Source organism: Octopus bimaculoides, chromosome 12 (genome assembly GCF_001194135.2).
Source record: "Octopus bimaculoides isolate UCB-OBI-ISO-001 chromosome 12, ASM119413v2, whole genome shotgun sequence".
In the NCBI taxonomy this organism is placed as follows: domain Eukaryota; kingdom Metazoa; phylum Mollusca; class Cephalopoda; order Octopoda; family Octopodidae; genus Octopus; species Octopus bimaculoides.
Window position 1 is genome coordinate 380,914 of NC_068992.1, and position 18,496 is coordinate 399,409.

Here is an 18,496-nt window from a genome sequence, read left to right on the forward strand (position 1 = left end):
ACATTGTTTTACATATGAAGGGACCTTGTTGCCAGAATAAATGAAAAAATTGCTATTTTTATTGAGTGCCTGATGACAAAAATATCAAAACAGTGAAGAAAATAAAAGTCTTGCAATGTTTTGCTGGATCTTTTTAACCTCTGGCTATCTCTCCCACAAAATGTGTGGCTTTGTGCCTATGTTAGACATTTATTATTATTATTATTATTATTATTATTATTATTATTATTATTATTATTGAGTGAGAGAGCAGTGCATGCCATCAAAGTGACACTGGGATAAAATATACGAAGCCCATTATACCCATCATGACTACCCGTCTGATAAGGGTACACCAGGCACATGCATCACAACCATATGTGTGCGACATAGTGATCTCATATCAAGATAAACAGCGCATGACCTCGCAGGTGGGGCCCAGTTAGAATTTTCTTTAGGTCGAGTAGCCCATCCCGCTCAAAAAGCCCTTGAATAAGGTTTGTCTAAGGATGTTGAGCAAAACACCCATGTTTCCAAAGGTGAATTATTCAAACCCCAACAAATTCCTCTCAACGCATGGCTATGATGCTCCCCGACTACTTCTGCTCATGATCAGAGATGCACATATCGTCAGCCACCAAGGGACATGCTCAACTGGTTAAGGTCAAACTACTGACAAGCAAATCTGTGGTATTAAGCAGAATATTAGCTCTGACTGATTTTCTATTGTTATTTTGTATCTTTATTGTCTTTAATACTGTATAACGAATAATTTACTCTATATCAAGACATCTGTTGCTCAACTTAAAGATCTTTTTACTCAGCTGTTACAGAAATAAAAAATAGAATAAGTCTCATTGATTTTTTTCCCTTTGACAGACGAAAAACTTATGGAATGTGTTATTTCCCTTGTTCAAGGGACTTAACTCTATTTGCTTTCTCGCACCTGACACCCTCTTTTCGTTTGAGGAGAAGTGGTCGAGTACAAAGTCAATGATTCCTCTACGGGTCTTGGTAACAAAGCAAGTGAAGCAGTTCCTACTGAAAATCGAGCTTACACACTATCGTTTTGTAAAGGATGTTAATTAAATAACGAGGAGGACGGCTTCAGTCAGACATAAAAAGTGAACACACACACGCACACATCAATCGATCAATCAGTCAGTCATTTAACGTCCATGCTCTACGATGTCATGGATTGGATACACTCTACACATACACACAACACGTGTGTGTATGTTTGTATGTGTGTCGAGTGCATACTAACATATGTACGTATACGCGAAGGTAAAGAATACGCACACGCGCTGTTTAGGGTTAGGGTTAGGGTTAGGAGTCCGCTGAAAATATACATATTCATATGTATAATAAGCATATTGTCTCATTACGAAATTCAGCCTGCAATATAGACTCCTGTTTGAAAACAGAATACTTAAGCACAGAATAAATAATGAATTTCTGTCACCCAAACTGTTATCGTGTGAGATAAAATATTGCTCACAGTTCAGCTTGTACTACTACTGCTACTACAAATATATTATGTCGTTGACAAAGTATATTACAACTTAGGACTACTGTCAGTTTCTTCTACTACATAATGATTACACAAACTATTCTATTGACACTAAGTACATATGTTGCCTCACTCATTAAGTGTTAAGTACCATGCTGTGGCTAGCCAAATCTTTACTGGTCTGACCAAACAACTATTCACCTTTCTTTTATATATTTCTGACCTTATGCCTGCCCATATAAGAAGACGTGTTGCATGGCTCTATCCATTTTAGATAAATTAACACTGAAATGCATCTCAGTTTCACCTCAGACCCTTAGCATTCAGATTACTCGGACAAATGGAACGATTATTTATTCACATTGTTTTGAATTAATCAGGCATTACCTCATAGCTTCAAGATTCTGACTCTGTGTGTGTGTGTGTGTGTGTGCGCGCGTGTGTGTGTGTGTGTGTGTGTGTGTGTGTGTGTGTGTGTGTGTGTGTGTGTGTGCACGTTCGTTTTTAGAATGATATCACAGGGTATGCTTAAGAGGCTGAATCTGGCTGGTTTGAACTACAACCTTGGGCAACTTTTTAAATTCCATATGGCTAACACTTGTGGACATGCTTACAAAATATGCACAGGAGTGGCTGTGTGGTAAGTAGTTTGCTTACCAATCACATGGTTCATGGTTCAGTCCCACTACTTGGCACATTGGGCAAGTGGTTTCTACTATAGCCTCAGGCCAACCAAAGCGTTGTGAGTGGATTTGGTAGATGGAAAACTGAAAGAAGCCTTTATTTACCGACCCCGCCCACCAAAAAAAAAAAAAGGATGAAAAGCAATGTTGACCTTAGTAGAATTTGAACTCAGAATATAAAGGCTCATGAAATACTGCTAAGCATTTTGTCTGATGTGCTAATGATTCTACCAGCTCACAGCCTTATATGTAAAGTCATCATCATCATTTAACGTGCGTTGTGATGACAATGACTTTACATATAAATCAGTAAATTATTTCTAACACAGGTAGAAGACCAGAAGATTAATGAGACAGGTATTTATTTTATCAACACTGAAAAGATGAAAAAGGTAAAGTTGATCATAAGCAGGATTTGAACTGAGAATGTGGAGGGTTGGAACACTTATTGATGATGATAATGATATTCTTTCATTTTCCAAAATATCAATGTATATACGTATTTAATGTGGATGGAACTTGTTGAAGTGGGAGACCTAGGAAGATATGGGATGAAGTACTGAAGGTTGTCTCAAGACACTGAGCCTTTTGAAGGAAATCACAAACGACCGAGATATCTGGTGTCTTGCTGTACTCAGGAAGACCTGTCTGCCATGGCAGAACTGGTGCCACATAAAAAAGCACCCAGTACACTCTGTGGAGTGGTTGGTGTTAGGAAAGGCATCTAGCTGTAGAAACCATGCCAGAACAGACAATGGAGCCCCTGGCCTTACCAGCTTCAGTCAAACTGTCCAACCCATGCTAGCATGGAATTTAAATGATGATGATGACAGTATGATGGATGACCAAGTGAAATATTATACAAATAACAAATATAAAAAAATGTTGTGCATTATATTACTGCCCCATATATTTTAATAGTGTCATATATGGAAAACACATTCATACTTCCTTCTCTCACTCTCTTCCTTTCTCTCTCTCTCTCTTTTCCTTCCTCTCCCTCTTCCTCCCATCACAGAACTGGCGACACTTCATCTTTGCTTATACGTCTCCACTGATTATTAGTCTCGCACCAGACACATTAATCAGTAAACACTGGACTGTAATTGCCTTCTCATAATCTAGAATTACATAAAAACACATTGAGAATGACTGGCAAACCTATCTCACATCGGTTGGTGTTGGATCGGTTTTGGGCCAAAATCACTGTCGGGTTTGCAGTATTCTATTTGGCAATCTTCTGTTTTTTGATTCTTTTATTCTTTTCAGTCATTTGATTGCAGCCATGCTGGAGCACTGCCTTCAGTCGAACAAATCGACCCCAGGACTTATTCTTTGAAAGCCTAGTACTTATTCTGTTGGTCTCTTTCGCTGAACCGATAAGTGACGGGTTGTAAACACACCAACATTGGTTGTCAAGCGATGGTGGGGGTACAGACACAGACACAAACACACACACATACATATATATATATTTAGGGTGGCGAGTTGGCAGAATCGTTAGCACACTGGGCGAAATGTATAGCGCTATTTTGTCTGCGGTTACATTCTGAGTTCAATTTCTGCCAAACACAATGTTTCGGCTGATATACATTCCAGCCTTCATCAGGTGTCTTGGGGAAATTTCGAACCTGGGTCCTCATTGTGTTAACAACAAGCAAGATGAGGACAAATATCTGTCATAATGTAAATAATGTGGGTAATCCCTCATCTCTTGAATATAGAGCTGTAAACCCTGTTGTATATGTATGTATGTCTGTGAGTGTGTGTTTGCACCCTAGCCTTGAGATCACATGATGGTTATAAATGAGCATCTTGGTCATGCAAGCAATGTTGTTTGTTTCTAGCCTTCTTTGAAAAACCTGCCTGATCATGAGGAAATATTAGCTTGTTTGGAAACAAGGGTTCACAAAGGGGAAAGCAATTCAGCTGTGGAAAATCTGGCTCAACAAATTCCATCTGACCCATGCTTACATGGAAAAGTAGATGTTAATTGAGGATAATTGAGGTGGTAGTAGGATGTGATTTGAGGGAGATTTGGCTGTTATCGTTAACAGATTGAGTAACCATATAGAAGTTCTTCCTCTGCTGTTGTTGCTGTTGCTTGTTAATGAGTTAATCATATTATGGATATGTTGTGTACAGTTTGAGATTATATCATATATTATTGCTAAGAGATTCATTGTGATCTCTTGTATTAAAGGTTTATGGTTAATGTTCTTGTTGTGCAACTGAAGATGGGATTGCTCTGACCGTTTCTGAATTAAGTTAAAGAACCCGAAGTAAAAAGGAGCAGTGGAGAATCATAAGCTAATGAGATTCCTCTATATGAAATATAGCTAAAGAAAGAAATTGGAGCTAAAATGGCTGCTAAAAATATCTGCTAAATCTTCCTCAAATTCCACCAAAGTCATATGGACAAAAAAAAAAAAAAAAAAAAAAAAAAAAAAAAAAATTAGTGTGCATCTCAGTTGAACGGATCTTCTAAATCCCTGTGACAAAAGGTGGTGGCATCGGGATGGATGTCCACATGTAAAAGACTACCTCAAAATGTCCCATCAGCTGATGCCAACTTGGGAATGTTGCTGTATCTATGACAACAGGGATGAAGATGTGTGGATGTGAAGCAACTGTAACAGCAAGAGTGAGACTTGGCTGGGTGAAGTTCAGGGAATGTGGAGCCATTGTTATATGAGAAAAGGTTGTCATTGAAGATAAAAGGAAAGGTCTGTAGGAGTTGTGTGAGAACTGCAATGCTGTATGGGAGTGAGATATGGTGTCTGAGGGAGAGAGAGAGAGAGATGGCAATTTTGAGAAGGACTGAGAGCAGTGGTGAGAGAGATGTGGCGTGTTTGATAAGAGGAGGACTGAAGATTTGATAGGAATGCTGGGGTTGGAGGAATCAGTGGAACAACTGGCAAGGGCGAATGGAGTGTGGTGGTAATGGACATGTGATGAGGAGGGACGAGGAGCATGTTCTGAGGAGGGTGCTTGAGTTTGAGGTAAATGGACAGCGAAAGCGAGGTAGACCGAGGAAAATGTGGAGGGGACAGGTGGGGGAGGAGATTGGGAGGGTTTGGCTTGAGAAGGGAGGATGCCCCAAACCTGGTGAGATGGTGTGAGGGTGGTTGCTATGGCATTGAGGTAGATCCAGCCACCCCTATCAACAGGGACAAAACCCGGATTCAAAATGATGGATGAGGATGATTATGAGGATGATATCGTTCTTGATATACAAAAAGCAGAAGTTAGCACAATTATGTTTGGAATGACGTCAATTTAGATATACACCTACTCTCTTAGACTTTTCATAATTTCTTTGTGAATTCATATTTTGTGAGCAGATATTTCAATACTTTATGATCTTGGCCATGTTACTGTTGCTTCTAAGACAAGAACTGTTCGTGGCTTTCCCACATGCATTGAATATATAAGTGAAAGCAGTTCTCTGTCAAGAATTGAAACTGATTACCACACCTTTGTATCCTTTAATCTCCTTGGTGAGGGCTGGGGTCTGGGGGCTGGCTTCCTTATTTTCTTAACTGATACCAACCTCAGAATGAAAACAAAAAGCAGTCGGTAAATTAATAAATATATGCATTAATAGGCTGGGTCTCGCTGTTATATGCATTAATAATTATAGCTTCTTCAAGATCTGTGTGATTTGATCCAGACCTCACATTACATGAACATCTCATCCAGTAGGAAAAAAAACCCTTGAGCTAATATCCTTTAAATGCAAGACGGTGAGCTGGCTGAATCATTAGTACACTGGGCAAAATGCTTAGTGGCATTTTGCTCACCTATACATTCTGAGTTCAAATTCCACTGAAGTCGACTTTGCCATTTATCCTTTCGAGGTTGATAAAGTAAGCACCAGTTGAATACTGAAGTTGATGTAATTGACTTACCTCCTCCCCCGAAATTGCTGGCCTTGTGCCAAACTTTTAAACCAATATTTGTGAAATATCACAAATCTCTCAGCACAGTAACTCACTCTCTCACCTCTCTATATCTATCATTTATTTTTCTCTATTTCTTCCTGTTTCTTTCTCTATAATTCTATCTTTTACTCTGTCTGTCAGTCTGCTTGTCTATCTGTCAATTTCTCTCTCTCTCTTCCTCCCTCTCTCAGTTCCCTTAAAGCAAAACAGTAAATATTATACCTGCCAAAGTTTCTTATCAATTTCTCATGGCTAATTTCAGAAACAACATCTGTAACCTATACACTTTCTGGTTTTATTATTTTCTTATTTATTTCCTCTTCATCGTTTCAGATTCTTTTACTGATGCCAAAATGTTGCTCATAATCTATATTTGGGTTCTGTTTGCGGGGCAGACAGTAAACAGCTGGTTGGGTATTTAAGTCAGCATCACACATTTATGAATTCTAATGTACTAATGGCTGGGTGAATAACATATAAAATGTGAGTTCTAATTCACATTAGAGTACACTTGAATAACTATCATTGCCTCACTTCTTGTAACTTGTAGAGAAAATATCTTAAATTTCTTTTGGAAAGATTTCTGCAATAGACTATTTTCTAGCCATGGAATTATTTGTCTCTCACTTGTTTCATATGGAATCTAGAATTGGCTCTCTAAATCAGTGTAGTTTGTGAAAAAGAATAAATTTAATTTGCCATTGGTAGCAGAGCAAAATCTAATATTTGTAAACTGTTTAATAAACAGATGAGAATGCAGCAGAGAGGAACAACTTGGTGTTGTAGGTAGAGACATCACTGTTAAATTGTAAAGCTGAGTTCAGCTTCTGTCTTGGAGAATCTCAAGCATCACCAAGCAGAATTCACCAATTACACTACAGAAAAATGAAGTCTTCATTGACTTAATTACTGTTGTAATTTCTTGAAATTGCAAGAAAGGCTTGCTTTGGTTTCTGAATTTGAAAGAAAGATTTGCTTTGGTTTCTGAATTCAGTTACTATGGAAACAAGACTTGAGACTTTTTGTTTTTTCAAAGACCGAGCTCTGAGTGAGAAAGGATTATGAGAATATGAGCCACTAACTTTTTGGCTGGTTTTCTGAAATGTTACCAGCTCAGCCAACTGTGTTTTCTGTCCCTCATAAAGTCTATAAATAAATTCTCACATTGGTTCTGGGCCAAAATTTTTAAAAGTATATTGTTTATTGAATCATGTCCAGTACACCATTGATCTTTAGCAGCAAAAATTTAAAGCCAACCCTAGCGGGATTTGAAATCAGTTTGTAGAGAAAGGAATTACACGCTATAAGGCATTTAGTTTGACTCTTTACCATTTCTGCCATGTCTGTGTCCTAATATTTAAATCTTTTTATTTGAGTGAAAAAATAATCTTTTCATTGGGAAAATATAGAAGATTCTGTTCAATGATTAATAAGTGCATGAAAACATAAAACTGAAACTCCATTATGTGTGTGTGTGTGTGTGTGTGTGTGTGTGTGTACGTGCACATGTGTGCACCTGTTTACATTGTCTTATTAGTACTGTTGTGAGAACAAAGACTGTATCTTTGGATATTCCTATCTATTTATTTAGCAAACACATTAATGCCAGGCCTCTCAGAGATGTTCTTCAACAATATTATTACCAAGACTTTTGATTGAAAGAAATCACTAGAGCATTCTGAAAGATCCATCCTGTCTTTTGAATACAATGTCTTTCTCTGTGATCTCAATCTTTTCATAAATATTCTTCTTTGGAAATTGTTAGCATATAAAATCCCACTGACCATTCAATTAAGGTGCTGGACTACCGACCATCTGATCATAAATTGTGATTTTTATATTGGAGCAATTGTTATGCACTTAAACACATTTTACATCGATTTATAATGTTATTATTGTGAATAGTCATAAGACAGCAAAAGAAAATAAAAGAATTTTGAAAAAATTAAATATCAAAATATAGAAATTCAATTGTAAAAAAGCAAAAAACAAAAACAAACAGAAAAAAAAACATCCCTTAAAATGTTGATCTCTTTCAGGCTCACAAAGATGATTTGAACCAACGTGTTCGGGATTTGAAAATGTTGGAGCTCTACCGCCAACAAACCAAACGGGAATGCATTATGAACATGTTAAACTCCAGTATTACCAAAGAACATGTAATCTTTCCTAGCTTTGCTGCAGCTGAGTTCTTTGAATTTGTTCTCCTCAATCCAAGTGATGTACAAGAAATGGTCACTATTGAATATGATGATTCTGATCTAAGGTAAGCGAACATTTAATGCTGTTTTATCTTTGGTTTGGTATGCTAGGCTTATTCCACAGTATGTGTCTAATCTAAGTATGTCTTATAGAAGTAGAGAACTATTTTTTTAAAAATAGTTTATTTTCCCATTGTGGTTTATATATTTTAATGTATGGTGAGTGTCCATAGCTTGACAACTGGTTGGTCTTGTTTGAAGAATTTGTCTTAGTATAATGTCACAGGACAAACCAACTCAGTTAAAGCCTGGCTCTCTTTAACTCTTTTGTATTTAAACCAGTCCAAAATATCCTATCTATTTTATGTTTAAACCAGCCAGATCTGGCCTCTCACACCTACCCATTCACGAGGCAAAGGCTTTTGTGGATGTGAAACCACTGGTCACTCTATGACTGGACATTAACTTAACTACTTTTAATTTATATATATATAGATCTTATCCTTTATATAAAAATCAATACACTGCTTCTGTCAGATTTCGCCAGTGTATGAGACATACCAATCTAAATCCACACTTAAGTGGTTAACATGACAAGAAAGAGAACTGCTTAATCACTATCTTCTGGTGAAATTCTTCCTATGATTTAAATGAAAATATTCAAATTTTTTACTCTAAAATTCAAAAAGAAAATAGAAGCCACTTAAGCCACTTCATTTCTGCATTCATAATTAACTTCAGGTTTAATTTAAATGGATGTTGTAGATGACAAGCTAAAGTTATAGCTTTAGGTTGACCACTGCTGAGCAGATGTGATCAAAATCGTTCCAACATGACCATCCCACCTTTTTTTTTCTCCTGCATCATATGTCTCAGATGTATTCAGTTGGTGCTATTTCAGGAAAATTTGACTGCTATTTCCAGCAGGCAGAGTGACTAATGTCATTAGTCCTGTATACACTTTGACCAAGAGAACATAATTTTAACAGTTTGGAGATATTCTAAGGAGAATGAAAATCTTGGTTATTCGAGTTGTTGATCGAATACTTTAACTTGGGTTTTAATTCGAAACAAACCTTTCTGCAAAATTTATCCATGGATAGAACGGATGAACACCTGCTGTCTGCTGTAATGTAACATATTGTTAATTAAGGATATGTTGATGCGAATAATCTATACTATAAAATCTTCATATAAAGGGTTGGTAGTCAGTGGGAAAGGAAAACCTGAGCATCAGATGTGGGAAGGGAGTCCCTTATGATTTTGGTTTGGGAGAAAGACTTAAAAAAAAAAAATGTTCTGTCTGGTATTTTGTGGAGTGTGAGAAACAAACTTGGAATCATTTGGAAGATGGAAAACATTATCATCCTCTTTTAATGTCCACTTCCCAAGCTGGATAGTTTGACAGGGAACAAGCAGGCTGCAGGGCTGCATTGAACTTTAGTGTCATATTTGGCATGGTTTCTTTTGCTTGGTGCCCTTCCTAGAGCTAACCGTTTCAGCATGTAACTTGCAAGCAAGAAAAGAAGAGAGAAAAAGTAAAAGAGCTCTCACATAAATATGATTGGATTAGTTTTAAAAGGGTCGGGGAGAGGGAACAACACACTTGGATGGTCAGGTGATGGTTGTTATTTTAGTCCTAGATATTTCTGATTGGGCAGATCAAAAGTCGTTCAAGTCTTTATCATTTTAATCTTTGATTAAATTATTCAGTACTACATAATTCTGAATCCATATGTATCCTTCCTATTTGTAGATAGCAGGGTGTGAGCAGATGGGTATGTGGCAGCTATTTCCAGCACCTCCAGCCACCACATATATGCCTTCTCTTTTAGTGTGTAAAAGTATACTGATCAGACAATATTTTTAGGACGTGTGTGTACTACACTAGATGCAATGTACCAAATGAGTTGGCTGTAATTTTCTGTAGGAGGGCATAAGTAGCTGAGTCAATCAGCTGTAACATCTATTTAAGAGAAGAGCAGCTTATATTCTCTCATTAGCAGTGTGTATGTTGGAAAGAGACTTGACTTTTATTTGGCCCTGGTCACATGGCTATAAATAAGGACTACAGAGTAGGAATAATTCCCTGCTTTAACCAACAGCACTGTCAAATCAATTCATACTTCCTAAGTTTGCCAAGTGATAGACTGGCATAACATCCAGTTGTCTCCCTCTACTTAACAGTGCAAGGAGCAGAGTGGGGTACCACAGGGGTTTCATGAAAGAGACACACCGGCGTGCTAACGTCTCTGATGAGGGAATGTTGAATAATGTAATCCTGGCTATATTGCAAGAGGATGGTCATGACTGGAACACTATTGATCAGATCTGCTTGGTCATGGCTGACCTACAGTCAAATAGCATCAACAAATGAAAGTAGAATACTGATGATGATGGTGATGATGACAATGATAGTGATACCATCTCTTGTTTTTCTCTTTAACCTTAGCATTATAACTGATGCACAAGAATGGAGGTATTTCAAGTCACAGACCAATGTGACCACCCCAGTGGAAGAGGATATGTTTATTGAGAACAACGTGGATGGGAAATGGAAGCAGATACTGATGAGACCCAAGGAAGAAATACATATTCCATTCAAGTTGCAGAGTTTTACTGCTGATCATTCAGTACATCCACAGGTAAGTGGAACCAAAATGGATATTTATTTTCAGTGGATGGAGAAGGTTTTTACTAATGTTGATTGCATTCTAGAATGGTCAGACATCCTTTTATTCTTTGTTCTCAGGGAAATGATTTTCATTCTATGAATCAATCTCTTTTAAGTCATTAACAAAGTACAGCTGCAGAAAAGAAGACCCTTCATTGGGAAGAGTTGAAGGAAATCAGTTTTGGGGCAGATTTTTCCTTTAACTTTTAAAGTTGGTAGGAATTCCTCTTCTCTGAAGATGTTGGTCTCAAAAGAAGCCATTTGGAAAGCAATTATATTTTCTGATATTCTTCAAAAGATGTATGAATTTCTCTGCTGCAGCAGTTAGAAGCTGTTTTAGAGGCTTCGGAAGATCAACAATGACTGTTAGATTAAATTTTTTAGTGGAATAGCACATTTTGTTTGTCTCTTGTTTCCATTTATTGTCTAAACATTTGTCATATCTTTTGGACATGGTACCAATTGAAACTATTTTTTCAGAAGCATGGTCGTGTACAGGATTATAGTTGAAGGTACCTCTTTTCTACAACTTAAGGTGTGTGTGTGGCCAGAATTTTGTCTCTGCTTGTGTTGTTCTTTGTGCTTTCTATCTGGTTCTCTTGTGGGGTCTCATGGTATTTATGTGCAACCTGTCTGAAAGCAATGGTTTGAAGGTGAACTTGTTGTTCATCAGGCACCTCCAAGGACAGCCAGACTGGTTGCATTCTGTTTACAGTAAGTGACACACTCTCTACCAATCTTTAATTTCTTGTGAGCAGCATTTGCTTACAGTTTTTGCTAATGCTGTTAATTTGTTGCCCTCAATACCCCCTTGCATCTGATAGTGGAAGACATAGGTGGGACACATTTTTCCTGTGCTACTATTGATGGAAGCAAATTATTAAAAGAGCAATTGTGTGTGTCTCTGTTCCTGTTATATCAGGAAAGGAAAACATTTTTATGGAGAAGAAAAAAGAAAAAAGAAAACATTGAAGAGTCTACACAAACATTAATGTTGTAGAATGAAATTATCACTGTCTGCTGCTGACCTGTGGCTATTAATTTAAAGAGAAATTGTAAAAATGTGATTTCAAGAAATGTAAGACATAAATAATTTGAGTGACAGAATGTATGGAAATGTAAACAAAGTGTTTTTGTGATATTTCTTTAAATAAAATAACTTTTGATGTCAAACCTCTGAAGACAATGGCAAGTTTTTATGAGGAACTGTTGAGAAGGGAGAGGGAGAAATGATGAAAGTAAAGTTGTTAGGGAAAGAGGGAAAAGTAAGAAGAGAAACGGATAAAGTCTAGCTACAAGAAAACTGTTTGCCTCTTCCCCATTCTCTGCTCCTTTTTGCTGTGCATTATTTCTTTTTCCTGCTTTTGTTCCTTGTGCTTCAGATGTTGGAAAATTTTGATGAGGTGCAGAGAGAGAGAGAGAGAGAGAGAGAGAGAGATAGAGAGAATATAAATGAATGAGAAAGCAGAATGGGAGGAGAAGAGAAACATAGAAAGTCTAAAGAGTGGCAGCAGTGGATGAACAAATGGTTGTTACATAAAAATGAGAGGTTGGGAGGGGAATTGGACACCACACACACACACACACACAGACAGACAATCTCTTATATATATTGTGTATGTGGTTAAGAGGTTTGCTTTCCAGTCATATCGTTTTGCGTTCAAATCCCACTGCATGGTACCTTGAGCAAGTGCCTTCTACATATTATTGTACATGAATAGCATTATTTCCAATAATCTGTTAAAACATATCTGGCCATGGTGAAATATTACCTTGCTTGGAAACAGGTAAAGATTGGTAACAGGAAGGACATCCAGCTGTAGAAAGTCTGCTTCGATAAATTCCATGGAAAAGTGGATGCTAAAATAATGATGTTATATAAACATGCATGTCATCATCATCATCATCATCTTTATTTAACATCTGTTTTCCCTGCTGGTGTGGCTTGGATGGTTTGACCAGAGCTGGTAAGGCCACGGGCCTCACCAGGCTCCATTGTCTGTCCTGGCATGGTTTCTACAGATGGATACCCTTCCAAATGCCAACCACTCCACAGAGTGTACTGGGAACTTTTTATGTGGCACCATCACCAGTGCTTTTAATGTGGCACCAGCACGAGTACAGTTTATGTGGCACCAGCACGAGTACAGTTTATGTGGCACCAGCACTGGTATCAATTCTGCTGGGGTGGACAGGTCTTCTTGTGTACAACAATGCGCCAAATATCTCGGTCCTTAGTCACCTCTTTCGTAAGGCTCAATGTCTTGAGACTGGCCTTCAGTACTTTGTCCCATGTCTTCCTGGGTCTCCCTCTTCCACAAATTCCAACCATTTTAAGTGATTGGCACTTCTCTATGCAACTGTTCTCATTCATACACACCACATGACCAAAACAGCGCAGTTTTCTCTCTTGCACACTGCATCTACATAATTCCTCTTATGGCCAGCTTTTCCCTCAATATTCTAGCACTTTGTTGCACATGCACAATGACATTGCATATCCAGCGAAGCAGACTAGCTTCATTCCTCTCAAGCATATGCATATCTTCTGCATTCAGGGCCCACATCTTACCTACCATGTTGCACTGCTGATCATATACATGCATCATACAATCTTCCCTTCCTTTCATTCGGAGAGAGAGATCTTTTGAGCTAGGCTATAATAGAAGACACTTGCCCAAGGTGCCATGCAGTGGGACTGAACCCAGAACGATGTGGTTGGGAAGTAAGCTTCTTACCACACAGTTATGCCTGCTCCTGTGTATCTGTTAGAAAGGGACATTACAAAAGCCCCTCTGTATGAACTAAGTCTGTCTCCTTCCATATTGGTTGAAATTGATATTTAAACCTTTATTCTATGGAAGTAGTTTAATTTAAATATTTGTTGTTTTAGTTTTAAAATACACTAAAATGACTTATATACCGAAAGAAGACTTACCAATTTATTACACTGTAGCTTGTCCTTGTGAGAAAGTTCTTACAACCATACAAAAACAAAACAATTTTGAATAAAACATTATCTGTCAAAATGAACACATTTGGAATATTATTTTGTATCGATTTATAATTGATACAATGAAAGAAAGAAAGATATTATTGTGCTTATTAAGAAGGTGGCAATAATATTAAGAATGTGAATTTACATCTCACTTTAATGATCTAATGGTTGAATTTGTTTTCTAAAAAAAAAAATAAAGAAGATAAACCTTGTAATTGTAGACTTATTGAAATGTATAGAAAATATTTATAAAATAAAAGATGAACTGCAAACTTGCTGACACCTTCATATGAATATTTGATAAATCTATGTCCATGTTAAAGAATATGTATTGTTTATTGTGTGTGAATTTATAGACTAAGATAATTATATAGGTAAATGTCAGGTTGACTTGAATTTATGGGAGATTGTGGCAGTCGCTTATGAGCATATATATGTAGAGATATATGTATGCGTTTTAATATATAAATATATATGTAGGTATGTGTGTGTGTGAGGGTGTAGTATATATATATGTATGCGTATGTATGTGTGTGAATGTATACTTAAGAAAGATACACAAAGTGAATGATTGTATTATATATAATCACAAGAGTTTTTTTTTTCCAGTCAGTTTAGATGGTGATGGAGATGTATGAAAAATTATTCTATGTTAAAATTTTAGATTTTAAGTTTCGTGACATAGAAATGTTTTGTCTCCTTTTAGAATTATTTCTTTTGGTGTGTTTTAAACAAGTAGTATCAACGCTTGAATTAAACTTCTTACGTAAAATAGACAGACAACTTATTGATTGTTTAAATATTCTGACCAGTGTTTTAATAAACAAACTTACTGAATATTTACTTGCTGGTTTGAGTAATGTTCCTTATATTAAAATTTTATGTTTTAAACTATTTTCATAAACAACTGTCTACGTAACATAATGTATACACACCACTGAGAGGCCAGTTACTGTTTTGGTATGGTTTCTACAGCTGGACACCCTTCCTATTGCCACCCACCTTACAGAGTGTACTGGCTGCTTTCTATGGATTAGACAATCACCAATGTTGGGAAAAGGCCCCAAAAGGTCAAAATGCTTCTGGTCCTTTTGCTGGCCACTGCTGGGGTAATTCTATCTGTTATTTGTGACTTTAACGCAGCAAGTTCATAAGATATGGTATTTCAGGACAAGTATTGCCGTATGTGGTCTGTTAACAATGTGTACACATTGAGTATGTTATATAAATGGCTATTTTAATTAAATACTACCTAAATTACATATACTGTATTTCATAAATGATAAATTTAGAACTAAATGGTTTTATTAGAAAGTTCAACCATTTATGCACAGGCATGGCTGTGTGGTAAGAAGTGTACTTTCCAACTGCATGATTCTAGGTTCAGTCCTACTGTGTGGCATATGTCTTCTACTATAGTTTTGGGCCAACCAAAGCCTTGTGAGTGGATTTGGTAGACGGACTCTGAAAGAAGCCCATTGTATATATATGTGTGTGTATGTATGTGTCTGTTTGTTCCCCTCCCCCACCACTTGACAACTGGTGTTGGTGTGTTTATGTCTCTGTAATTTAGTAGTTTGGTGGAAGAGACTGACAATAAATACCAGGCTTAAAAAAACAAAAAAAAGTACTGAGGTCTGTTCATTCGACTAAAATTCTTTAATGTGGTGCTCCAGCATGGCTGCAGTCGAATGACTGAGACTACTAAAAGATAAAAAGAAAAAGATGAGATCATTCAAGTGAAATCTTGATTTACGTTCTTAGAAATTCTTTTACCCTCTGAATTCTAACCGCTTCCTATTGCTTTCCGTCCTTCTTTGTTTAGAGTAGAAGCTGAGACCAGATTTTCCAAAAATGCTCATTTGACTGAAAACATTTTCTTCAATCTAGGCTGTTCTATTTGTGTGGCCATAGAATTTTACTCAAGAAGAAAGTACACTATAAATAGGTTTATTCTAGATTTATTATTAATTTTATTATTATTATTATTATTATTATTATTAATTTTATTTTATTATTATAGTTAAACTTGATAGTGGTAAATAGATACAAAATCTTATTCTACCTAGTTGGCAAAATTTTAAATTTAATGATACTTAATTGGGAAGTCGTCTTTCATTATAGAGATATTTTATCATGTATAAACGAGTAGTATGAATATTTTAATAAAACTTCTGACATGAGATCAAGATAACTTATTGATGGCTTAAATATTTATTTTGATTGGAGTCTAGCTAGACAAACTTATTGAATTTTTACTTTTCGGTTTGAATAATGTTCGTTTTATAAGAAATTTATCTTTTATTGTTAAAATTATTTCAAAATTCGTTTTGCAAATACTAACTTAATCTATAAATATAAGGGTTTCTTTAAAATAAATTTAGCTTTGAGATTAGTTCAAGTGAGATGATGGTTCTTATTCTTATTAAGACCCCCCCCCCTCTGCTTAATAGCTTATAACACCTAGAACATCTTATTCCTCTCTCCTTGTTTTCATAATAAAGTAATTCTAAATAATATTCAAAATGCAACATTTCAAATAGATACCTTTGTTAATCTAAAACCAAGGTTTCACTTAACCCTTTCAATACCAACCCGGTTGAAACTGGCTCTGACTCAGTAGTACAGATGTTTTGTTTTCATAAGTTTTGAATTAAAATCTTCCATCAAACCTTAGTCACAATTTATGTTCCTAACAATAGCTTAATGATAACTAAGTTATTTTACTAAATTCTTTGTTATATTTAGAATTAATTGAAAGAAACACAGAGCATCTCAACAGAAATATCTTTCTTTTTATCTTCCTTCCTTCCTTCCTTTCTTTCTTTCTTTCTTTCTTTCTCTGTATATTCTGGCTTTATAGTTTATTCCAATGCGTCCCTGACTCATATAAGTTGGCTGTTTTAGTTCCCTTGTGTGGCACAGTTAGCAAGAGGAAGGGTCCAGCCATAAAACACTGCCTCAGAAAACCCTTCCAGTTTATGCCAGCATGGAACCCCCCCCCCCCCAAAAGTGGGCATAAAACGATGATGGTTGTGAGTGTACGTGTGTATGTTTGTACAATAATGCCTCAATATACAGGTTAATTTGTTCCCGGGGATTTCTTGTAAAGTGAAAACTTGTAAAGCAGAGTAATAATATTTACCATAGTAGCAATGAAATTTTATGCCATCGTTTTACTCCATCGTTGTGTAGATGCATCAGAACCAGTGTTGGCACACGTTGCGACGTTGCCACACACACAAAATGGCTGTTTAACCTTTTTATATTCATTATAAAATGAAACTCGTAAACCCAGGGTCTCGTAAAGTGAGGTTTTACTGTATATGCATATGTTTAAGCATTTCTGTCTGTATGTTTAAGCATATGTATTTGTTCTTATACATTTCTCATATGTTATGACATGAAGATGGTGAGCTGGCAGAATCGTTAACACACTGGGCGAAATGTTTAGCAGTATTTCGTCTGTCTTTATGTTCTGAGTTCAAATTCCGCTGAGGTCGACTTTGCCTTTCATCCTTTTGGGGTCGATGAATTAAGTACCAGTTGTGTACTGGTGTTGATCTCATCGACTGGCCCCCTCCCCCAAAATTTTGGGCCTTGTGCCTAAAGTAGAAAAGTATATGTTATGGCATGATATACAAATATATAAGTTCAACCGTTTTTCTGTGAATGCATTATATCCATCTGTCCACCCACACAGCACACGTTTTCACACATGTATATCAAGAGAGAGAGAGAGAGAGAGAGAGAGAGAGAGAGAGAGAGAGAGAGAGAGAGAGAGAGAGAGAGAGAGAGAGAGAGATAGAGAGAGAGAGAGAGAAAGAGAGAGAGAGAGAGGGAGAGAGAGAGAGAGAATGAAACTGGGGGTATGTATCTTCAAAATTTGCATTATCTTGTTCTGATTCTCTTCTTTGTAATTAACGAAATTACAATGATTCTTGATTACAAGATTGTGAGGTTCCCGATGATTGTGTGCCAATGGAAGAGTGCTTAATACCTTGGTGACAACATAGAGTCACAATGACTGACTGAAATATTAGTTAATGAGAAACCATCAGAAATCAATACACGCACTGTCAACACTCTAAAATTAACGCTCTCTGCCTTCAGACAATCATTCTAAACAACGACAGAGATGCAAGCAGAAGTGGTTCCTCCTCCTCTCTTTACTGTTAATGCAAAATGACTGACAGAATTAAAGAGTAACTATTAATGAAAGAGTGCAACATGTTTAGAAGAAAATGCATTGTTGTCAGTCATCTGGTTGTGGTTGTAGTCAACGGTTTCCTAGTTAAGTGCATAGGTGATGATGATGATGATGGTGATGATGGTAATGATGGTAGTGATAATAATTATGATGCTGGTGATGATAATGATGCTGGTGACGATAGGCAGCGGTAGTGGTGGAGTGATGATAACGGTGAAATGAGAAATTATCAAAGAAGTTCCATACTACTCCCTCTAGAAACAGTCATCTCTTACCATGATAGAGGTGGTGGTG

The 18,496-nt window shown here is 36.7% G+C and overlaps 1 protein-coding gene across 2 annotated transcripts in view; it reads left to right on the forward strand.

Annotated features, from left to right (window-relative positions):
- The window catches only part of LOC106880142 (nephrocystin-4), a 116,078-nt gene that overhangs the window by 36,234 nt on the left and 61,348 nt on the right, over positions 1-18,496 (forward strand). For both annotated transcript variants that reach the window (XM_014929973.2, XM_014929974.2), the window contains exons 19-20: positions 8,159-8,385; positions 10,773-10,965. In XM_014929973.2, the coding sequence (XP_014785459.1) occupies positions 8,159-8,385; positions 10,773-10,965 (420 nt within the window). The remainder of the gene's footprint in view (positions 1-8,158; positions 8,386-10,772; positions 10,966-18,496) is intronic.